The 25665-nt window shown below is 45.8% G+C and overlaps 1 protein-coding gene across 1 annotated transcript in view; it reads right to left on the bottom strand.

Annotated features, from left to right (window-relative positions):
* OSGEPL1 (O-sialoglycoprotein endopeptidase like 1) overlaps positions 1–23747 on the bottom strand; it is a 505200-nt gene extending 481453 nt beyond the window's left edge. Inside the window, exons 1-2 of the mRNA XM_044302718.1 lie at positions 23664–23747; positions 5827–6042 (exon numbers count right to left, since the gene is read on the bottom strand). Of these exons, the coding sequence (XP_044158653.1) occupies positions 5827–6026 (200 nt within the window). The 5' untranslated portion in view covers positions 6027–6042; positions 23664–23747. The remainder of the gene's footprint in view (positions 1–5826; positions 6043–23663) is intronic.
* Between the last annotated feature and the right edge of the window lie 1918 nt (positions 23748–25665).

The following is a 25665-nucleotide window of genomic DNA, read 5'->3' as shown; positions in this document are numbered from 1 at the left end:
CCACCACCGGGTATAATCCTCCACTATGCCTTCCTCGCCCAGTCCAGCAGATTTTTTAATATTCAATTCATTGGTTCCATTTTGTCCTGCTCTAGTGATTACGCTTGGGGACTTTAAAAAAAAAATGCTCAATTTTAGCAGTCTCTGGTGGTTTTTGCCCCGTTTTGGATGATGAGTATTCCGCTGACGGCCTATTTTGCTTACGCGCCATTTAAAGAAAGAAATTTTTTCCCAAAATAATTTTTCTTCCCCCTTTTTCTCCTTTTCCCCTCTGTTGATATTTCCCTTCAATATCTTTCTTTATTTCTTCCCAAATTTATATTTAATCCTTTATTTCCGTCTCTTCCACCCTTTTTTTCTCCTTTTCTTTCTTCAGAGTTAAATTTTCTCTGTACATGTGTGAATTTAATGATAATATATGAAAGTGATTTTTTGAGCAAAAAGGATAAGTTCATTGCAAACTGTACAATTGAAAGAAGGCTCTAGCACTTTGTATGCTCGTCTCTATCCTAGATACAAGATGAGATAGCTTGGGCATGGGCCTATAGGTTCTGTACAGTATTTTACAGCACATTTTCCCACAGATGTTGCAGTGCCATGACAAATTCCCTTCTGCTAAGTGCCTGGAAATGGTCCTGGCAGAGACAAAGGTTTGTAATATGGAATATAGATGATGGACAGCAAAAACATGGGAGTTGTTCATGCTTGTCAGCAGATAAAATGATCATCTCTACTGCAGGTGTGTCTGGGCCTTCCAGAGCTTGTTTGTGTGTGTGTGTGTGTGTGTGTGTGTGTGTGTGTGTGTGTGTGTGTGTGTGTGTGTGTGTGTGTGCTCTTATGTAACCACTGCTCTCAACGCCTCCTAACAGCTAGGTCAGAACAGCCAACAGTGTCCAATGATGTCCCCCCCCTCTCAAAGTCTGTCAAGAAGTCAAAATGCCAAAACTTTGTCAAAACTTTCTTCAATGCCTAGTAGAGGCATGTCTAACAGTTAACAGTGTCTAATCAGCCCACACCTATAATCACTTACAAATTTGCCTGATACATTAACTGCACACAGAGTTTTTCGAAGATTTCTATAAGGGTGCGTTGATTATATTTTGGGCCCCACCATGTGTCTATGCAACAGATTATGACCTAGGTGGGGTAAATGCTGAGGCGCATTTTTTCAGTTTCATGTACTGTACGATAAATGTGTCCAATGGATGCAGTGTTTATAAAATTAAAATAAATCTAGATTTTTTTACACCCACTCTGCATTTATTCAAGCAAAAAATGAATGTGTTCAGAATACTTATTACACCACCAGTGAATACCTTGAGGGGTGGGGATTGTGAAATGGGATTATGTTCCGGAATCTTGCATCATACATTCGAAAACAAAATGTATTTAAAAAAGTTAAAGATTAACTAAACCTTTGACTAAAATTGTAATGAGATGTCCCTAATGCCAGAATAAAACTTTTTGCAATATATTTTATTAATGGATTTTCTATTTTTATTAGACTTTTCCTTACCTAAAGTGCACCATTCCCTGTGTGCTTAAAACTGACATTTCTGTACACCGCTGACTGCTCAGCAGTGTACAGAGTACGGGCTATAGACAATTTATGAATGGGGCTGCAGCATAGCGAGTACGGGCAGGAGCACATATTGCTGCTCCTGCCCCTGCTCCCTGGAGGTTTACTAACTCCTCCCATAGAACATGGGTACCCTGTACCCATGTACTATGCCAGGATTAGCTGAGCGGTCAGCGGTGTACAGAAATGTCAGTTTTAAGTGCACAGGGAATGGTGTGCTTTAAATACGGATAAGGGGACACTCAACTATCCGGAACCAAATGGATAATAGATACAATATAAAATATAAAAACTATCGATATTTAAAATGTAATTAAACATATTACATCACATAAAGGCGCCAATAATGATATTGAACATTAATTAAAACACTAAAACGTACTGCAAAATTCACTAAATAAAATCATGCACATCACAAAACTCTAGTTGATGCAAACGTAATCAGCTGTCCCTTTGGCTCCGGGTGATTACTAATAGCGCTACCACCTCAGTGTATTATGGAAACATCGGGGTCACTGCCGATCTCTTTGCCGGTAGCAATAGGATGTATTAAATAGATGGACTCCAGTACATGATACCACAATGGGATGAGTCAGTGGGTAGATATGTGTGATCCACTCCACTGTACCAGTTAGTGAAGGTCCAGAAAAAGGCCAACAACAGCTATGTGGCTATAAAATCGTATTGATACACCACAGATGCGTTGTTTGCAGCCTGCTGCCCTATATACCTGGACTCCGTATTGGTATAAACCGTAATGTTCAGTTAAGTCATAGGCAGTTGAATATATATCAATATTCAGTATGTTACCCTTCCAGACGGCATAGGTTGTGGTTCGATCCCTTTGGGGCCAAAGGGAAAGCTGATAAAGTTTGCATCAACTAGAGTTGTGTGATGTGCATGATTTTATTTAGTGAATTTTACAGTACATTTTAGTTTAATTAATATTCAATATGATTATTGGCACCTTTATGTGATGTAATATATTTAGTATGCACTTATATGATGATTGATTTAATTAAATTTTAAATATCCATATAGTTTTTATATTGTATCTATTATCCATTTGGTTCCGGATAGTTGTGTGTCCCCTATCCATATTTATCACTGTTTCTTTCCACTGCGACCAGGGGTAGGTCGCCCAGGGTTGCGCACCATATCCACGTGGTACAGGAGGTTTTGAGCCACTGCAATTTATCAAATGGTGTGCTATCAAATGTTTAATAAAAATAAAAAATCAATTAATGGTATATTAGAAAAAGTTTTATTAGGGCATTAGGGACATCTTATTAGCATTTTAGTCAAAGGTTTAGTTACTCTGTTGTGAGCCTTGTAATTAGTTTAAAAATGTAGCATTTTTAAGAGATTGCTAACAAAATAAAGTAGACATACATAAATATAAATTTCATAAAGCATTAGTACAGTATGTACATAAATATATGACCTTTTGGACCAAAAGTACAATATGTGACAAAACAGAAACAGGATATGCACATTTACCAGATTTGAAAATCTTGCTTGGTCATTAAGTGACAAACAGGTCTAATTGTTAAAGGGGTTGTGCAGCCTTTTTTTTAAGTGATGACCTATCCTCAGGATAGGTCATCACTAGCTGATTTAGGGGTCAAACACACCACAACCCCATAAATCAGCTGTTCTGTGTAGCTCCATCACCTGAGCAGCATCTGAGCTTCAGAGCACTGTCAACATTGTAGTGGACTGCACACATCACTGCAACAATGCTCCTATTAAAGGGAACCTGTCACAAGTTTTATGGTGTCCTAACTAAGGGCAACAAAAATAAGTGACTGATTCTTTTAGCAAAATGCTGGGTCACTTTCTTTAATTGACCCAGTCAATCTGCCAACATCTTGTATTGAAAAGCTCCAGCTGATAATGATGAGTCATGAATATTTATGAGCTCCTGACTCTCCCCGCCCACCTGCTGCTGAATGAGTTTGTTTCCATAGGAATCAGCAGCAGGTGGGCAGGGGAGTGGCTATAGCTCTGAATTAAATATACACTAGACTCCATGACATCACGGTGGACTCGAATCAGCTCATTAGCATGCAGCATTTTTGTGTGTATATTATAGTGTCCACTACAATGTTCGATCGATAGTATGAGGCTGGAAGGCCATCAGGGCCTGGGCATTTTCCTCTAGGAAGCTGTTTAATAGTGTCCTCCAATTCCTGCAAAGTGAAGGGGGCTTGTAACATTTGAGCCTGTTGTGTGGAAAGAGTTGGGAGAGATAAGGAACGTAAAAAGGACGTTATCGAGTCATTAGGTGGAAAAGGATATTGAGCCTTTTTTTCTGAATCTTTTAAATTATAAAGAGAATAATAGAATTCTTTAAATTGGATTGCTATGTCAGCTGTGGAATAGACTAAACTACCACTAGAAGTCTTGATCTGATGGCTGTAGTTATGGGCTTTTCTTTGCTTAATCTGTTACATCATGAACTTGGATGCTCTATCACCATGGGCATAGTATTTAAAGTGCGCTTGTAAGTAATATTTGGCTGAGGTTGTATTTAGGATCTTTTTTAGGGCTTCCCTTGTCGCTGTTAGTTCTGAAAGGTGTGAATCCAGCAAATACTGTTTATGGAGGGATTCTAATTTCTGGATTCTGGCTAGTAAGGAATCCACAGGGGCTTTCCTGGCTTTTTTGGCTCTAGCTCCCATTGATAAAAAATGACCTCTCATAAATGCTTTGTGAGCATCCCATAAGACTTGACAAGAATTGACTGATTTATGGTTAAGAGAAAAGTATTCCCTTAACGCTACTTGTGCCTGGGTTAAAGGGTCACCTGGAGCAATTAATTGCTCATTTAGCCGCCATCTAAAAGGGACGAGGTTCCAGAGTGGGGGCCGATAATGTCAAGATAGGGGAGTGATCAGATAGATTCACTTTTGAAGTGAATAAATAATCCAGTCTGTGATAAGACCCATGTACATGAGAGAAGGAGGAATAATCTCTTTCATTAGGATTAAAAAGCCTCCACACATCACAAACAGACCAGTTGTGCAGGGATTTTTTGAGAGGCCTAAGCTCTTTAGTAGCTATTGGTGATTTTTTAGAAGTGGAGTCAATATGAGGTTCAAGTGTTAGATTAAAGTCTCCCCCCAATATCACTACTCCCTCTTTGTATGGCTCTAACAGAGATTAGACTTAGATTGGACTTCTATAATCCATGAAACCTGGCCAGCATTGGGGGCATATAAATTGATGAAAGTATATCCCCGATTAGCTATAGTTCCCTTGAGTAACAAATATCTCCCCTCATGATCTTGAGTGTGAAATGAATAGGTGAACGGACGATGTTTCCTTATCCCTATACTTACACCCCTGGAGGCCGAGGACTCTGAACCACGGTGGTACCATTCATCAAATAAAGAATTCCTGAGGTTTGGATATTTGTCAAATTTAAAGTGGGTCTCCTGAAGAAATATGAATCGAGCATTTTTCCTTCTTTAAATAAGAGAAAATTTGGCTTTGTTTAGGTGTCCACTACAACGTTGACTGTGCAGTGTATTTCCGATGCAGGCCTTCGACAATGGAGTTACACAGGTCAGCCGATGAAAGGGGGAGAGGTGATACGGACTCCTGCTGATGAATTAGTGATGGCCTATCATTTGGACAGCCAACTACAGAGCTGGAAACTCATTTAAGGGTACGTTCACATTTGCGTTGTGAAGATCCGGCAGGCAGTTTCATCGCCGAACCTGCCTGCAGGATTCGGAAATCAGTGTGCAAACGGATAGCATTTGTAGACTGATCCGGATGCGGATCCGTCTAACAAATGCACTGAAACACCGGATCAGTCTGTCCGGTGTCATCTGGAAAAATGGATTCAGATTTTATTTCTTTTTTTGCATTTTTAAAGGTCTGTGCACGAGCAGACTGGAAAACATGATCCGTTTTGCCAGAACATTTGGTGCCGGATCCGGCATTAATGCATTTCAATGGTAAATAATGTCGGAACCGGCATTCCGGCAAGTGTTCCGAAATTGTGGACAGAGAAAATACCATAAGAGGGACTGAACCGAAGACATCCTGATGCATACTGAATGGATTGCTCTCCATTCAGAATGCATTAGGATAAAACTGATCAGCTTTTTTCCGGTATTGAGCCCCTAGGACGGAACTGAATACCGGAAAAAGAATAATGCTAGCGTGAAAGTACCCTAGCCCAGAAGTTAATGAATATATAAAAACAAAACAATTATGTATGCACATTTACTCACTTTAAATGAACTTCTTTCTGTGAAAGAAGAGCCTCTCCCAGTATTCTACCATTTTCATCAACAACAGCAGCACCAGTATCATCACAGCTTGTTTCTATTCCCAGAACAACTCTTTGGTAGTAAACCATACAATGTACAGAAATTTTTCGCTTAATAGGGATCCAAGAGTTTTTCATAAAATTGCTAAGTATTAAATTCATCCTTTAAATTAACAGTCTGAAACAAAACAAAAACAAAATCAGAAGTCTGCAAGATCCACAATGTTTTCTTCTTTTTTTCTTACTGAACATTCACACACTCTGTATTTAAAGGATATGGACACCTTTGTAAAAAAAAAAAAAAAAAAAAAAATACTTTCTCCAATTGGTTCTATTTACAGGTATCTATCTTTTTTCCATTTTTGATCTACAGCCTGCTGTATTGTCTCTCTCTACCTCCTCCTCCCCTCCCTTTCAGGATGGTAGAGCGGTGTAGAATGTCAGCTGACAGTCTGCTTCAAACTGCAGACATAACCCCTTTTCATGCCGCGGTCCTTAAGGACCGCTGTATGGAAGGGGCTAACCATCGGACTGCTGCTCTGCTTTGGCAGCAGCCCGATGCTGTGGCACTTACCGCCCCCCCCCCCCTTTCCCCTCTTTAGTATGGCGGTCACAACTCTCTCCTCCCCCCCTCCACACCCAGCACAAACAGGTCACCCCCAGCCCTACGGGCTAACCATCGGGCCACTGCTCTGCCCCAAGCCCCTTAGGATGGCCGAGCTGTGTGGCACAAGTCTAGCCCCCTTCCCGTTCAGGATGGTAGAGCGGCACAAGCCCCACCCCTTTCAGCATGGCAGAGCGGCAGCAGGGCACAGTGTTAGTTGTAATGTACAGCTAACACTCTGTCGGCTGTTTAACCCCTTCCATGCCGAGGTCCTTATGGACCACTGTATGCTGTGGCAGCATCCCAATGGTTGCCATGGCAATCGGGCGCCTTCCCATCACCTCATGTTGCGGCATGATAATGCAAGGCCCCATATTGCAAGGATCTGTAAGAAATTCCTGGAAGCTGAAAACATCCCAGTTCTTGCATGGCCAGCATACTCACCGGACATGTCACCCATTGAGCATGTTTGAGATGCTCTGGATCGGTGCATACGACAGCGTGTTCCAGTTTCTGCCAATATTCTGCAACTTCGCACAGCTATTGCAGAGGAGTGGACCAACATTCCACAGGCCACAATCAACAACCTGATCAACTCTATAGAGATGTTTTGCGCTACATGAGGCAAATGGTGGCCACATCAGGTACTGACTGGTTTTCTGACCCCCCCCTCCCCCCCTATAGCTGGCCAGCTAAGACCTTGCCTAGGTTGCTAGTATAGCCTTATATGTGTTGTGACAGGGTGTCACAATGTTTGGCAGAGAAAGTGCAGGATGGTGTGTACATTGCACCAAGTTTCCGGCACTTCATGTGTTAAAAGGCACCAGGAAGGTTTGGTTTCTTTGTTTCTAGAAGCTTCCTGGGAAAAAGAAAGCCAGTTTAGGGTCCTGGAGCCGGTCAGGGAAGAGTTGGGCGGGTTCCCTAACCACCCGGAGCCAGTCCGGGTTTTACCTGCCTGGGGGGACTGCTCACACAGATGTACTAATTAAGTCAGCAGCCCTGACCCAGGAGCTCTCTGGGAGTGTTTGCGGTCTGTTTGAGAAGCTGCAAGTCTAGGAGCTCTGAGAGCAGTCACTTTTCTGTCTAACTGAACTGTAAGTTGCTCTGTTTTCCCCTTGAAAATGCTCTTTGTGTTTTGTGTTATGAGTTTAGCTAGGGCTGCCAAGTGAGATAGGTATGAGCCAGACGGCTATTGTTTGTTTTGGTTTTGTTTGTGATTTTAAGCAACTTGCAAAATAAACTAGCAACAGTCTGACGCACAAGCTACAGAGGTGTCGGTGTTCCTGTTTTCTGCCCAAACAACCCTGCAGGAGGGAGTAAAAGTTCAGTGTATACAGCTAAACCTACTAATAACCTTAATACAGTTTCTATGTTTATGTGGTAAAGACAAAAGCAGAGTTATTTACTGTGACATCGTGTTTTGGATGTCATATAACTGTTATATTTTGTGTTCACAGAAGCAGAAAAGATAATATGCCTTTAAGATTCATTTTATAGTGTAAGGTAAGCTCAGCAGAAACAGAAAGCAGAGTGTTAATCTGTTGTTGCTGGGCAGAAGTCTAGACCAATCATAGCCAGCTTCTCACACAGCAAGAGTTTTCACCAATCACAGCTAGCCTCACACACAGCCTGTCTGAGAATTCCCCCAGCTCCTGCTGCTAGAATCATTATTCTCCAGAGACAGAAGCTGAAGAGACATTCACTCTAGTGAGAGTTGAGTTTTATGGGAACAAGAGGCCGATATAGGTATTTAAAACAGTTATATAATGTTCATATTGTTAGTATTGTGTTTAGAACAGTATACTGAACTAGATATATATGTGTTCCACCAATTGCAACCATACAATTGCAAATACCAATTGCAAGCTACAGTTTCAAACTGTCAACTACTTAACAAACCATACAAATTGCAACCATACTAGATTATACTCAACCAATCTGAAAATAGTTACTGCTAACTGCATACTGCAAATCAAGTTTAGCCAGTAACATAGTAACATAGTACATAGTACATAAGGCCGAAAAAATAAGACATTTGTCCATTCGGCCTGCCATCCTGCAAGTTGATCCAGAGGAAGGGGAAAAAAAATGTGAGGTAGAAGCCAATTTTCCCCAATTATGGGGAATAAAAAATTCCTTGCCGACTCCAATCAGGCAATCAGAATAACTCCCTGGATCAACGACCCCTCTCTAGTAGCTATAGCCTGTAATATTATTACACTCCAGAAATACATCCAGGCCCCTCTTGAATTCTTTTATTGTACTCACCATTACCACCTCCTCAGGCAGAAAATTCCATAGTCTCACTGCTCTTACCATAAAGAATCCTCATCTATATTTGTGTACAAACCTTCTTTCCTCTAGACGCAGAGGATGTCCCCTTGTCACAGTCCTGGAGATAAATAGATTATGGGGTAGATATCTGTACTGACCCTTGATATATTTATACATAGTAATTAGATCTCCCCTCAGTTGTCTTTTTTCTAAAGTGAATAACCCTAATTTTGATAATCTTTCAGGGTACTGTAGTTACCCAATTTCAGTTATTACTTTAGTTGCCCTCCTCTGGACCCTCTCCAGCTCTGCTATGTCTACCTTGTTCACAAGAGCCCAGAACTGTACACAGTACTCCATGTGTGGTCTGACCATGTGCGATTTGTAAAGTGGTGGGACTATGTTCTCATCACGGGCATCTATGCCCCTTTTGATGCAACCCATTATCTTATTGGCCTTGGCACCAGCTGCCTGAAACTGTTTTTTGCAGCTTAATTTGCTGTTTATTAAAATTCCTAGATCCTTTTCCATGTTCGTGTTAACGAGTGTTTTATTATTTAGTATGTACGGGTGACTTGTATTATTATTTCCCAAGTGCATAACTTTACATTTGTCAGTGTTAAACCTCATCTGCCACTTATCTGCCCAAGCCTCCAACCTATCCAGATCCCCCTGTAGTAGTATACTGTCCTCTTCAGTGTTAATTACTTTACACAGTTTAGTGTCATTTGTGAAAATAAATATTTTACTATGCAAGCCTTCTACAAGATCATTAATACATATATTGAAGAGAATAGGGCCCAATACTGACCCCTGAGGTACCCCACTAGTGACAGTGACCCAATCTGAGTGTGTACCGCTAATAACCACCCTCTGTTTTCTATCATTCAGCCAGTTACTTACCCACATCCAGACATTTTGTCCCAGTCCGAGCATTCTCATTTTATATACTAACCTCTTATTGTCACGGATGATTCTGCAGATAGCTGGAAGTTATGAATAAACATTCGACTGGCTTGATTCCAAACTAAGGAGCATAAAGGTGACCCCTGTAAAACCCTAAGAGCTCACCCTGACTGCTAAGCACATACAAGGGTCTCAGAGGTAGACGATTGCATGCCCTAGTACCTAGACTGTGTGACACCTGAAAACCCTATAATAGTGAGGGGCCACGACCACCGGTTCCGTGCACTTAATACGGAGGGAGTCAGGGTCACCTAGAATCAAGCCAGCAAAGAAACACAATACAAGAAAGGACTTATCTGAACAAGCAGTAACAGACGTCTCCAGCAGTGATCACTTCAATCCAGGAAGTAGTATAAACCGCAAAGTGAGGCAGTATGGGAGGGAATATAAAGGGAGGCAATTAGTGTGAATAGGTGACAGCTGGGAGAAGGAAAGGAGATGACAAAGTGAAACCAAAACAAAGAACATCATGCAAGAGGTACAGAAGAACGTCTGCCAGACCTTCTCAGTGAGCTGGCGGTGACAGTACCCCTCCCTCTACGAGTGGACTCCGGACACTCAGAGCCCACCTTCTCAGGATGGGACCTATGGAAAGCCCTGATGAGACGAGTGGCCATAATGTCCACCACTGGGACCCACATCCTCTCCTCAGGACCATAAGCCTCCCAATGAACGAGGTACTGGAGAGAGGGGAACCTTCAGTTTGATATTCTTTGTAGACAACCACACCAGATCACCAACATTCAGGTCCGGACTCGCCACACGTTTATATCTCTCATTCATCCTCTTCAGGATTACCCAGAATCTTTTGCCAAATAAATGACAAAGACGAGGAAAATCTCTCCTCATCAGGTAAACCAGAAGACCCCTCTCCAGAGAATGTCCCAAACTGCAGATGAAACCCATATCCACCAAAAATAGTCACTTATCAGAGGACTCCTGGCGACGGTTATTGAAAGCAAACTCAGCAAGGGACAAAAAAACACCAATCCTCCTGATTCTCTGCCACAAAACAGCGCAGATATGTCTCCAGATTCTGATTGACGCGTTTGGTCTGACCATTCGACTGCGGGTGAAAAGCAGAAGACAACGACAACCGAACCCCCAAGGGAGAACATAAGGCCTTCCAGAAACAATGTCTGAAGGAATGCCATGCAATTTCACAATGTGATCAACAAATGCTTGCACCAGCTCCTTAGCATTGGGTAACCCAGGAAAGGGAATGAAATGTAACATTTTGCTAAAACGGTCCACTACTACCAGAATCACAGTCTTCCCCCGAGGAACAAGGCAGGTCCGTAATGAAGTCCATGGAACGATGCGTCCAAGGACGGGAAGGAATGGGTAACGAGAGGAGAGAACCCGATGGCCGTGATCGAGGGACCTTAGCATGAGCACAGGTCTCGCAGGCTGCCACAAAACCCTCAACTGTCTTACGAAGAGCCGACCACCAGAATCTCTGAGCAATGACATCTACTGTGGCTCTACTCCCCGGGTGCCCAGCAAGGACAGTATCGTGATGCTCCTTAAAAACCTTGTGTCGTACAGCGAGAGGCACAAACGACCTCCCATGAGGACAAAGATCAGGAGCCTTGGCCTGGGTTGCCTGAACCTCTGCCTCCAAATCAGGATAAAGAGCAGAGACGACCACCCCTTCAGCCAAAATGGGACCCGGGTCTTCAAAGTTCCCCCCTCCCGGAAAACAACGTGACAGGGCATCAGCCTTCACATTTTTGACCCCAGGGCGGAACGTGACAACAAAATTAAACCTTGAAAAGAATAAAGACCATCTGGCCTGTCTCGGGTTCAGATGCTTGGCTGATTCCAAGTAGGCCGGATTCTTATGGTCAGTAAACACAGTAATAGGGTGTCTGGCTCCCTCTAGCCAATGGCGCCATTCCTCAAAAGCTAATTTGATGGCCAACAACTCCCTATCTCCCACATCGTAATTTTTCTCTGAGGAGGAGAGTTTCCTTGAGAAAAAGGCACACGGTCGCCATTTGGCAGGAGAGGGACCCTGAGATAAGACCGCACCCACACCCACCTCAGAGGCGTCCACGTCAACAATAAAAGGTAGAGAGACATCAGGTTGTACCAAAATGTGAGCGGAAGCAAAACTCTATTTGATACTAGAAAAGGCCTTAAAGGGTTTCTACCACTTGAATATCACATATTTGGTGTTCAGACACTAGCGATTCGCTAGTGTCTGTTCTTGCCTACAAGCTAATTATCACATTAATCCGGGCTGCCGATACCTCAAAAAAAGCACTTATATCTTTATGCAAATGAGCCTCTAGGTGCTATGCAGGCGTTTTTCTAAGCACCTAGAGGCTCCGTCTACCTTGCATTTTGCCGCCCTGCGCCTCGCTCCAGCACGCCCATCTCTCACTGTAATCGATCCTCCCCCTGCTTCAGCCTTCCGAAATCCCGCGCCTGCGCCGTCCGTCGCGGCATTCGGAGGCATTCGGCGCAGGCGCAGTCAATGTCTGACCGCTCCCTGCTCAGACATTTCAACTGCGCCTGCGCCGATGACGTCACAGAGCTCCGTGGGACAGACGAAGCCCAGCAGCAAGCGGTCAGACATTGACTGCGCCTGCGCCGAATGCCTCCGAATGCCGCGACGGACGGCGCGGGATTTCGGAAGGCTGAAGCAGGGGGAGGATCGATTACAGTGAGAGATGGGCGTGCTGGAGCGAGGCGCAGGGCGGCAAAATGCAAGGTAGACGGAGCCTCTAGGTGCTTAGAAAAACGCCTGCATAGCACCTAGAGGCTCATTTGCATAAAGATATAAGTGCTTTTTTTGAGGTATCGGCAGCCCGGATTAATGTGATAATTAGCTTGTAGGCAAGAACAGACACTAGCGAATCGCTAGTGTCTGAACACCAAATATGTGATATTCAAGTGGTAGAAACCCTTTAAGCGCATCTACTGACCAGGAGAAAAAATCTACCCCCCTTTTAGTCATATCAGCGAGTGGCTTAACAACAGAGGAATAATTCAAAATGAACTTTCTGTAATAATTGGCAAAACCCCAAAACCGCATCAGCGCCTTCTGATTCTCAGGAAGCTCCCAATCAAGTACAGCGCGGACCTTCTCAGGGTCCTGTCCTTGCGAAAACCAGAAGCGGAGAGAAGAAAACCAAGAAATTGAATCTCTGGAACCGCAAACACATTTTTCCAGTTTAGCGTACAATTTATTCTTCCGCAGAATGAGCAAGACCTGACGTAGGTGGTCCCTATGAGTTTTGAAATCAGGAGAAAAAAAATCAAAATGTCATCTAGATATACCAGTACAAATTTCCCCATTAAATGATAAAAAAATGCTGTTCACAAAATGTTGGAAGACGGCCGGAGCATTCATTAAAGCAAATGGCATTACCAAATTCTCGAAATGACCCTCAGGGGTATTGAAGGCCATCTTCCATTCATCCCCTTCCCTGACCCTGACTAGGTTGTATGCCCCTCTGAAATCCAACTTAGAAAAAACTTTAGCCCCAACAATCTAATTAAACAGGTACGGGATCAGAGGAAGCGGATATGGGTCACGAATTGTGATACAGTTCAACGCCCCGAAATCCAGACAAGGTCTTAAAAAACCATCTTTTTTCTTAACAAAAAAAAAACCCAGCGACAACAGGTGATACCAGGGTCGGATGTGTCCTTTCTCAGGCTCTCAGAGATATAAGCACGCATATCAACTCTTTCAGGTTGGGAGAGATTGTATAAACAAGATTTTGGCAGCTTGGCGCCTGGGATGAGATTAATAGGGCAATCGCACTCCCGGTCAGGGGGCAGCTCCTGGACACCACTCTCGGAAAACACATCCGAAAATTCAGAGAGAAAAGATGGTACAGTCTTGGTAGAAACCTCTGAAAGAGACGCCGTGGCGTTATGTTTAGTGAGCCAGGGTAGCCCCAACACTAGATGATTAGGTAATCCTCTTAGGACGAAACATGACATATCCTCAACATGAGCATCACCCACAGTCAAACGGATATTGTGAACTATGCCCTTTAACGATTTTTGAGAAAGTGGAGCGGAATCGATAGCAAAAACAGGTATATCCTTTTCCAAAGTGCATACCTGGAAACCATGTGTTATAGCAAATTGATTATCAATGAGATTGACAGCTGCTCCACTATCTACAAAAATCTCAAAAACAATGTTCTTGCTATCTAGCGCCACCCTGGCAGGTAGGACAAAACAGGAACTACAAGCAAACGGCAAACCTTCAATTTTCACATCAACCTTGCCAATAGTAGCAAATGGAAAGTTTTTAGAGGTTTTTTTTTCTTTTTGTTTCTTTATTACCCTCAGAAAACTCCCTGAATCTCCTAGAGGGGCAACCATTAGCTAAATTATTTATTCCCCCACAAGAGAAACAAACCCTCCTCTGAGAGCTGAATCCTCTACTATCAGAGGCAAGCAAACCCAGCTGCATGGCCTCCTGCTCAGAGGGGATTGAGAGAAACTGGCTACAGGTTGCCTGTGATTTTGGTCCCTTAGGCTGTGTATTATTATTGTTATTTAGCTTACCTTTGGATTTGACCCTTGATCTGCTTCCCGACACCTCTTCTGCCTGCTCCTCCTTGACGCTACCTCTCGGATTTTGACCTCGGACCGCTCTCGGATCTGTCTCCTCCCTCGTACTGACGTAACCTTCTGGACTGACCCCGGCTAGTTGACCCGCCTTGCCCTTCCGTTTTTGGTGGTATATTGCTTGTTCCACCTCTCTGTCCGCTCGAGTGCTACCTCTCATTGGCTGTCCGCTTCCCTGCTGTCTCTATCTCTCTGCTTGCACTTACTCGGGTCAGGGACTGTCGCCCAGTTGTGCCCCGTCACCTAGGGTGGGTGGTGCAAGTAGGCAGGGACAGGGGACCGGGTGGCAGCTCAGGGGGTGCACCTCCGCTCTCTCTTTATACCCGTGTCGCTACCCCGTGACAAGAGCCCCAGCAGTGTAATCCTGGGGCTCCGATCGGTTACCATGGCAGCCAGGACACCACTGAAGCCCTGGCTGCCATAGTCGGCTCCGTGCTGCTGTGTGCACTATGCACAGGGGAGCAGGGAGAGTGTAAAGTACTATTCACCCTAATAGAAATCTATTGGGGTGAATAGGACAAGGGATCAAAAGACCCCAGGTTCTAGCCCCTAAGGGGGGGGAATCATTATTAAAAAAAAAAAAAAATAAAGTATAAATCACCCCCTTTCCCAATTTTACATAAAGTCCAAACGATTAAAATACTAAGAAAATCTATGCGGTGAACGCCAGAACAGAAAGAAAAAAAAAAAACTCTGATTTGCCATTGTTTAAAATGCGGAATGAACGTGGCTTTTTTGGAGTTTTATTTTTTTTTCCGCGTGGTATCAAAAATTTGGTTCTGCTTCACCACTGCAATCAGTTGACTGCTTTCTAGGGATGCAGAGGCAGTTGAGATCATGACATACCTTAGCCCTTCCAGGATTGCGGGACAGTAGGGGTGAGCGATATAGACTATATGTGATATAAATTTGTGCCACGATATGGATTTTGTGCATATCGCCTATATCGCCGGACCGCGATATGATCGCGCTCTCTGTGCGCACTATGTTCTCCTGAGCCGGCACACTGGGCACAGTGGAGAAGGAGGGAGTCCCTCCCTCCCCACTGTGCGCGGCTGCCGCTGACCACCAATGAGAACAGAGGAGGAGGAGGGGAGGGACTGACAGTAAATCATTGAGTTTTCACGATCTCAGTGAGCTCGTGAAAACTCAAATCCGATGGTATATTCTAACCCCCAGGCGTTCCCATGGTGACAGGGACGCTTTCCTGGGGGTTAAAGTATACAGGGCCACGCCGCTCACAGTAGAACATTTAAAAACTGATCAGTAACTTTATTCATTGGTGATCTCTTTACTGTATACCTTACTATTTCTTAGCTCCGATAACAGCAGGCAGTGCGGGCGGGCGGCGCTCACTCACTGACGTCACGCGCCTGCTCCTCCCACTAGTTTAGGGGGAGGGGGGGGGGGATCTGTGGATGACACCGTTTGGGGGGGGTGGGGGGATCTGTGGATCGCACCGTTTAGGGGAGGGGGGGGGATCTGTGGGTGGCACAGTTTAGGGGAGGGGGGGGGGATCTGTGGGTGGCACAGTTTAGGGGAGGGGGGGGGGGATCTGTGGGTGGCACAGTTTAGGGGAGGGGGGGGGGGGGATCTGTGGGTGGCACAGTTTAGGGGAGGGGGGGGGGATCTGTGGATCGCACCGTTTAGGGGAGGGGGGATCTGTGGATGGCACAGTTTAGGGGAGGGGGGGGGATCTGTGGGTGGCACCGTTTAGGGGAGGGGGGGGATCTGTGGGTGGCACCGTTTAGGGGAGGGGGGGGGGGTCTGTGGATGGCACCGTTTAGGGGAGGGGGGGGGGTCTGTGGATGGCACCGTTTAGGGGAGGGGGGGTGTGACGAAACCAACCTCGCCACAGTGTTTTGGAGGGGGCTGGTTGCTAGCCTCTTGCCTCAAGATTATGGCCCATACTAACTTTAAAGAAAGAACACAGGCCGGCCGCACAGCTTAAATCTGTCTTTGGAATTGTATTTTGTTATGTGAGGGTACCCAGATGACTAGTTTAATTGTATTCGTGTGGTCTGAGTTCCATTAGCCTAATGATATGCACTCAGACTTGAGCTATCTGGGAATATGTTAAATGTCTGTGGTTGCTGGGAGGGTGTGACATTGTGTGTTTAACTGGTGATTTCTGTCCTGTTGTCCCCGCATGTGTATTGGCGATCTCCCCTTTGTCCTGAGAGATAATTGGATTATCCCTCGGTTGTCTCTGTGGCAGAGAGGAGGAAACCATGATGCATTGTGAGGATGTGCTGTATCTGTTCGGTGTGTCGCAGTCTCCATTCTGGTCCCCTGGGGGCGTGTCCACCAGATGGAGACCTGTATAAATACGGGCGGGTAGCCCTCAATAAAGTGTTCCCGTTTTATCCTTCATCATGTTGAGACTGGTGTTTGGATAACTGATCAAACTGGGGGATTGCTATACGCTGAAGATTTGCTATACTCCTCTGGCATAACTACTAGCTCTTGTAAGAGCTGTTCCTGTTCTCTGGCTGTAGGAGAGGTTCACCCACTGGAGCCTGGAGCCTTGTCGTAGGTCCAGCGTGGGTGGAGGACGGTGAGACCCCAACCAAGCTGCGGCGGTTCGTGGGGTCTGCAGGGCGTACGGTGTCAAGTGGAGTGCTTGGAGTCCTTGGAAAGCACTAGGAGCATCTATCGACGGAGGTACCCGGTCGGGGTGCTAGGCGTTCCGTTACAGGGGGGATCTGTGGATGGCACCGTTTAGGGGAGGGGGGGGGGGATCTGTAGATGGCACCGTTTAGGGGAGGGGGGGGGGATCTGTAGATGGCACCGTTTAGGGGAGGGGGGGGGGGATCTGTAGATGGCACCGTTTAGGGGAGGGGGGGGATCTGTAGATGGCACCGTTTAGGGGAGGGGGGGGGATCTGTAGATGGCACCGTTTAGGGGAGGGGGGGGGGATCTGTAGATGGCACCGTTTAGGGGAGGGGGGGGGGATCTGTAGATGGCACCGTTTAGGGGAGGGGGGGGATCTGTAGATGGCACCGTTTAGGGGAGGGGGGGGATCTGTAGATGGCACCGTTTAGGGGAGGGGGGGGGATCTGTAGATGGCACCGTTTAGGGGAGGGGGGGGATCTGTAGATGGCACCGTTTAGGGGAGGGGGGATCTGTAGATGGCACCGTTTAGGGGAGGGGGGGGATCTGTAGATGGCACCGTTTAGGGGAGGGGGGGGATCTGTAGATGGCACCGTTTAGGGGAGGGGGATCTGTGGATTGTTTAGAGGAGGGGCAGCAGGGAGAGTGTAAAGTCCTATTCACCCCGATAGATCTCTATTAGGCCTCCTGCACACGACCGTTGTGTGCATCCGTGGCCGTTGTGCCGTTTTTTTTTCGCGGACCCATTGACTTTCAATGGGTCTGTGGAAAAATCGGAAAATGCACCGTTTTGCAGCCGAGGCCGTGATCCGTGTATCCTGTCCGTCAAAAAAATATGACCTGTCCTATTTTTTTGACGGACAACGGTTCACGGACCCATTCAAGTGAATGGGTCCGTGAAAGAACACGGATGCACACAAGATTGGCATCCGTGTCCGTGATCCGTGGCCGTAGGTTGCTTTCATACAGACGGATCCGAAGATCCGTCTGCATAAAAGCTTTTTCTGATCTAAGTTTTCACTTCGTGAAAACTCATTTCCGACAGTATATTCTAACACAGAAGTGTTCCCATGGTGATGGGGACGCTTCTGGTTAGAATACACTGCAAACTTTGTACAAGACTGCCCCCTGCTGCCTGGCAGCACCCGATCTCTTACAGGGGGATATGATAGCACAATTAACCCCTTCAGGTGCAGCACCTAAAGGGGTTAATTGTACTATCATATTCCCCTGTAAGAGATCAGGGCTGCCAGGCAGCAGGGGGCAGACCCCCCCCCTCCCCAGTTTGAATATCGTTGGTGGCACAGTGTGCACCCACCATCGCCCCCCCTCCCTCCCTCTATTGTAATAAATCGTTGGTGGCACAGTGTGCCCCCACCATCGCCCCCCCTCCCTCCCTCTATTGTATTAAATCGTTGGTGGCACAGTGTGCCAACCACCATCGGCCCCCCTCCCTCCCTCTATTGTATTAAATCATTGGTGGCACAGTGTGCCGAAACCATCGCCCCCCCTCCCTCTATAGCAGTTACATTGGTGGCAGTGTGCGGTCTCCCATTCCCCCCCCCCCCCCCCATCATTGGTGGCAGCGGAGTTCCGATCGGAGTCCCAGTTTAATCGCTGGGGCTCCGATCGGTAACCATGGCAACCAGGAAGCTACTGCAGCCCTGGTTGCCATGGTTACTTAGCAATAGTACAACAGTAGAAGATTCATACTTACCTGCTTGCTGCTGCGATGTCTGTGAACGGCCGGGAGCTCCTCCTACTGGTAAGTGACAGTTCTTTAGCAATGCGCCGCACAGACCTTTCACTTACCAGTAGGAGGAGCTCCCGGCCGGACACAGACATCGCAGCAGCAAGCAGGTAAGTATGAATCTTCTACTGTTGTACTATTGCTAAGTAACCATGACAACCAGGGCTGCAGTAGCGTCCTGGTTGCCATGGTTACCGATCGGAGCCCCAGCGATTAAACTGGGACTCCGATCGGAACTCCGCTGCCACCAATGATGGGGGGGGGGGGGAATGGGAGACCGCACACTGCCACCAATGTTACTGCTATAGAGGGAGGGGGGGGGGCGATGGTGGTTGGCACACTGTGCCACCAACGATTTAATACAATAGAGGGAGGGAGGGGGGCCGATGGTGGTTGGCACACTGTGCCACCAACGATTTAATACAATAGAGGGAGGGAGGGGGGGCGATGGTGGGGGCACACTGTGCCACCAACGATTTAATACAATAGAGGGAGGGAGGGGGGGGCGATGGTGGGGGCACACTGTGCCACCAACGATTTAATACAATAGAGGGAGGGAGGGGGGGCGATGGTGGGGGCACACTGTGCCACCAACGATTTAATACAATAGAGGGAGGGAGGGGGGCCGATGGTGGTTGGCACACTGTGCCACCAACGATTTACTACAATAGAGGGAGGGAGGGGGGGGCGATGGTGGGGGCACACTGTGCCACCAACGATTTATTACAATAGAGGGAGGGGGGGCGATGGTGGGCGCACACTGTGCCACCAACGATATTCAAACTGGGGGGGGGGGGGGGTCTGCCCCCTGCTGCCTGGCAGCCCTGATCTCTTACAGGGGAATATGATAGTACAATTAACCCCTTTAGGTGCCTCACCTGAAGGGGTTAATTGTGCTATCATATCCCCCTGTAAGAGATCGGGTGCTGCCAGGCAGCAGGGGGCAGTCTTGTACAAAGTTTGTAGTGTATTCTAACCTGAAGCGTCCCCATCACCATGGGAACGCCTCTGTGTTAGAATATACTGTCGGATCTGAGGTTCACGAAGTAGCTCATATCCGACAGTATATTCTAACATAGAGGCGTTCCCATGGTGATGGGGACGCTTCAAGTTAAAATATACCATCGGATTGGAGAAAACTCCAATCCGATGGTATAAAAGAACTCCAGACTTTACATTGAAAGTCAATGGGGACGGATCCGTTTGAAATGGCACCATATTGTGTCAACATCAAACGGATCCGTCCCCATTGACTTGCATTGTAATTCAGGACGGATCCGTTTGGCTCCGCACGGCCAGGCGGACACCAAAACGACTTTTTTTTCATGTCCGTGGATCCTCCAAAAATCAAGGAAGACCCACGGACGAAAAAACGGTCACGGATCACGGACCCACAGACCCTGTTTTTGCGGACCGTGAAAAAAAAACTGTCGTGTGCAGGAGGCCTTAGGGTGAATATGACAAGGGTTCTAGCCCTTAAGGAGGCTAATAGTTATTAAATAAAAAGTTAAAAAAAAAAAAAAGTTTAAACACGCCCCCCAAATATACAAAACAATATATTGCGCTATATATCGCACATGCTTAAAATAATATCGCAATATAGATTTTAGGCCATATCGCCCACCCCTACGGGACAGCCACCAAAATATGGGACTGGATGAGACTGGAGGTCTGGATGAGTTGCTGTCAAGGGACAAACTATTTAACGCTTAGATGACTACAGCTGAACATGTAGTCACTTTAAATATGGCGCCTGCTCGTGAGCACAGCAGGCATCATAGACACCAGGATTCTGCAGTTTTATAACATCTGCGATAATGCCAGTTGCAGACATTTAAACCCTCAGATGCTGTGGTCAAATGAGTGTTGGTAATGCCAGAGTAATGCTCTCCCTCTTGTAACAGCTTCCTCTTACTGATATCAGGGAAGCTATTGCCTGGTAATAAAAACAGATTTCAAATATTCCCCTTATGATAAATTCCCCCCTTTATTTTTATTTGTTTCTGTATTAAAAAACAAAAACTATATAAATGTGGCATTGTTGTAATATACCAACCCGGAGAATGAAGGTTACAGGTCAGTTTTAATGCACACCGTAGAAAGAAAACCTGTAGCAGGATTACATTTTTTCCCCCAATTTTTTTTTTTAACAATATACAATGGTGGCAATAGAATGGCTCCGAAGGCAGTAAGCAAAAAATGGCTCAACAAGGCACCAAATTTAAGAGAGAAGCAACACAAATTACGGCAACACAGACTCCTGCAAAACTAGTGTTCAAAATCACAAGCAATAGGTAGTAGACTGCTGGAGTTGAGATGTTGATCCAGAGTCATAGAGATAATCAACTGGCATTCTGGAAGGCAGATGTGTAGCTTGGTTGTCCTGCACGGGTAAGATGTTTGATGTGAACGCATAGCACCCGCACTGAATCCTGACCCATTCATTTCAATGGGTCTGTGTACATGAGCGTTTGCTTTTTTACGCATCAGTTCTGCGTTGCGTGAAAAACGCAGCATGTTCTATATTCTGGCCCCATAGAAGTGCTTCAGGGACTTCAGTGAAAAACGCATTGCATCCGGAAGCAAGTGCAGATGCAATGCGTTTTTCAACGATGGTTGCCAGGAGATGTTGTTTGTAAACCTTAAAGGGAGTCTGTCACCTCCATATGGCCATATACAGTGCTTACATGGCTCTGTAGCACACCTACACAGGATTGTAATGGTACCTTTGTTCTTTTCTTTAGACTTGCACCAGCAGGAAAAACTGAGTTTAAAGGGAACCTGTCACCGGGATTTTGTGCATAGAGCTGAGGCCATGGACTGCTAGATGGCCGCTAGCACATTCACAATACCCAGTCCCCATAGCTCTCTTGTGCTTTTATTAGTCCTGTCCTGTCCCTGACTCGTCTCATGTACAGGACTCGTCTCATGTACAGGACTCGTCTCATGTACAGGACTCGTCTCATGTACAGGACTCGTCTCAGGGTAATTTGCATATGTATCAAATCGGGTTTTTTTACACAATAAAAGCACACAGAGCTATGGGGACTGGGTATTGCGGATGTGCTAGCGGCCATCTACCAACCCATGGCCTCAGCTCTATATCCAAAATCCCGGTGACAGGTTCCCTTTAATTCATATGCAAATGAGCACTCGCAAGTGCCCAGGGGCGGTGTTCAGTGTGTAGGTGCCCAGGCTGCTCTGCCTTTTCACTTTACTCCTCCCCAGTCTCTGCCTTTGCCCGCCCTCCAAGTCCGGACCTATCCATGAGGCAAGAGAAAAGAACAAAGATACTGTTACAATCCTGTATAGGTGTGCTACAGAGTCATGTAAGCACTGTATGTTGCCATATGGAGGTGACAGACTCCCTTTAAGTTTTTTATCATGTGCGTGAAAAACGCATCAAAACGCATTGCAGAGCAGACAAAAAGCAGACCAAACTGACTGAACTTGCTTGCAAAATGGTGTGAGTTTCACTGAACGCATCCGGACCTAATCTGTCACGCTCGTGTGAAAGAGGACTTAAGGATTTAGTATGGTGACCCCCTCCCTGCACTTACTTCCTAACTTTAGTAAATCAGAAAGAGGGACAATATAAGCAATTTTCTTTATACTAAACCACACCTCTAACCCAATGCATAACTATACCCAATCCCACACAGTCCCCTTAGGCCTCTTTCACACGGGTGAGAATTCCGCATGGGTGCAATGCGTGAGGTGAACGCATTGGACCCGCACTGAATCTGCACCCATTCACTTCAATGGGACTGTGCAGATGAGCGGTGATTTTCACACATCACTTGTGCGTTGCGTGATAATCGCAGCAAGCTCTATTTTCTGCATTTTTCACACAAACGCAGGCCCCATAGAAATGAATGGGTCTGCGTGAAAATCACAAGCATCCGCAAGCAAGGGCGGATGCAATGCCATTTTCGTGCACGGTTGCTAGGAGATGATGCTAGTAAATTGATAAAAGTCAATTTACTGTATTATTTTCCCTTATAACATGGTTATAAAGGAAAATAATAGCATTCTTAATACAGAATGCTAACTAAAATGTGCCTTGAAGGGTTAAAAAAGAAAAACAAAATTAACTCACCTCATCCTCGTGTTCGCGCAGCCGGCATCGCCTTCTTTCAGGACCTGCCAAAGGACCTTCGGTGACGTAATCGCGCTCACCATGTGGTGAGCGCGGTGACGTCAGTGCAGGTCCTGCTGAATGAAGATGAGAACTTGAGCTAAGAACAGGGCGCTCTGATTGGATGCGCTCACAGCCAGGGAGAAGATAACCACTCCCAGGGAAAATACAAGTCTCCGCCTAGTATAACCGAGTCGCCTCATTATAATATAAGGCACCAAAATATACGGTGCCAACAGTGGATGAACCGGGGGCTCTTTAGAATTTCTTTTTTTTTTAAGTGCCATGGCATCAGTGGGGGCCGCCCTATAAGGTAGGATAATAATTAGACTACAGCTAGCCTGAGGGAAGGTCCTCTTTGAACACTCAGACGTGAATACAGTAGTAATACACCAAAGTCTCATGCAATTTCAGGCAACATGAACTTTGGCTCCATGGAGCCAATACATTTTAATGCTATACGGAAACAGTATTTGAATGAATTGACTCTGGATCTATGAATTGAGGGTCGATTCACTCAAGCCTAAAAGGGATCAGCACTCACTTTTATGCAAAACCATCTTCACTTTATTGCCATAAATAAAATACAGGCACATGTGACACATTTTGGCAAATCAGAGTTTTTCAAAAAGTGAGCGCGTGGACATGCCATAGGCACAGGTCAACAGAATCGGACCCAAGTACAACTGATGCAAGGTTAGAGACCCTCTGACTGCACAGCAGGGGGCCTGTTACTTACTCCTACCTGCAATACCACTACTACTTCCTGTAAACGTATAGAATATTTCTCATCAGACGCTATACATTGCTACTAGAAGGACATTAGAAGTTCTAGAACACGTGCACCCTTCTTACCCTAGCGTCTCAGGAGGACAGGCTTCACTTTTCCCTCTGAGCATGCGTGGTTCACCCGTAGTGCTCGGGATCACTTCAAGTTCCTCTAGAACAGGTCACAGCACAGAGGAGAGCGCATGCGCAGCAGAGCGGAACTGACAGGGTGTTTCACGCAGGCGTGGTTTCTTTTTGTCTCTGAATAGAATTCATGGAGCGGACCAGGAGCAAGCAGAATTGCGGTTATTTGGGAAGCTGCCTGGATGAGGACTTCATAAAGCTGTGTCCCACAGAGACGCTCACAGTGCTGTAGTTTAGGATATTTGTTTCCAATCTTTACAACCTTCAGATAAATGTAAGACTAATAGGTATACTATTTGCCAAGTGCAAATGGGGGTTGCTAATTGTCTGTAGATTTCATAGATCCAGTAGTAGTGGCTGGCTGGGTCTCTGTCTCCGAAAACCTCTCCTCATCCAGTTTCCGGCTGGCGCACTTCAATCCAAAGCTGCTCCCCTGCAATGGGCTGAGGCCCTCCTCTCTGCCAGAGGCCTGTTTCTGTATACTATTGTTTTCGCGTCGCATGTGGAATATGCTTTCCCTTTGGAGGAAATCAGATTATCACTTGAATGTTATAAGTGGACCTTTTGCAAGTGGTAATGAAGATGTCTCTCGGAGCTCAGACAGCATTGGGACCTACTAAAAGGAATGACAAAGGAATGCCCATAGACTGTAACAGGAAAGTGGAGTAATGCCCATAGAGAATAATGGAAATGTAATATTTGAATTAGAGACAAAACCATTTATCGTATTTAATAATTATTTAGTAGGCTTACTCTCCAAGTTCAGTGGGATTATTTAATGTTCAGATTAAGTGGAATTATCACCGTTTTCTGCAGAATGAAGAGGGTGAATGACGCAATGGAATGCCCATAGGCTATAATGGGAAATAAAACGTGACTTGGTGCCTGAACCATTCAACATATCAAATAAATCTTGTAGCAGGCTTACTCTCAAATTCAGTGGGATTATTTATAATTGAGATTAACTGGGATTATCGTTGGTTTCTATGAAGTGCCAAGGGGAATGACACAATGGAATGCCCATAGACTATAATGAGAAGTAAACTATGAGCTCATTTGCAGGTAAATCTGTGTTATGTAGGACATTAACCTTTGCTGCAAGTGTTCCCTGGGTAGAGTAGCATATTTTAACATGAAAATTACCTTGGATTATAACTGTTTTCTAATGAAAGCAGAGATGAGTGACATAATAGAATGCCCATAGACTATAATGGGTAGTAAAACGTGACTTGGTGTCTGAACCATTTAACATATCAAGTAAATCTTTAGCAGGCTTACTCTTCAAATTCATTGGGATTATTAAAATTTAGATTAACCACCTCCGGACCGCCTAACGCAGATGTGCGGTCCGGAGGCGGCAGCCCTGCGCACGACGACGCATATACGCGTCATCTCGCGACGGCCGGGATTTCCTGTGAACGCGCGCACACAGGAGCGCGCGCTCACAGGAACGGAAGGTAAGCGAGTGGATCTCCAGCCTGCCAGCGGCGATCGCTTGCTGGCAGGCTGGAGATCCGAATTTTTTAACCCCTAACAGGTATATTAGACGCTGTTTTCATAACAGCGTCTAATATACCTCCTACCTGGTCCTCTGGTGGTCCCTTTTGTTAGGATCGACCACCAGAGGACTCAGGTAGCTCAGTACAGTCGCACCAAACACTACACTACACCCCCCCCCCCGTCACTTATTAACCCCTTATAAACCCATGATCACCCCATATAAACTCCCTGATCACCCCCCTGTCATTGATCACCGCCCTGTCATTGATCACCCCCCTGTCAGGCTCCGTTCAGACGTCCGTATGATTTTTACGGATCCACGGATACATGGATCGGATCCGCAAAAAGCATACGGACGTCTGAATGGAGCCTTACAGGGGGGTGATCAATGACAGGCGGGTGATAACCCATATACACTCCCTGATCACCCCCTGTCATTGATCAC

The sequence above is a fragment of the Bufo gargarizans genome, chromosome 8, assembly GCF_014858855.1.
Source record: "Bufo gargarizans isolate SCDJY-AF-19 chromosome 8, ASM1485885v1, whole genome shotgun sequence".
Taxonomy (NCBI): Eukaryota; Metazoa; Chordata; class Amphibia; order Anura; family Bufonidae; genus Bufo; species Bufo gargarizans.
Note: the sequence above shows the minus strand (reverse complement) of the source record. Positions and strands in the feature narration are given on the sequence as shown.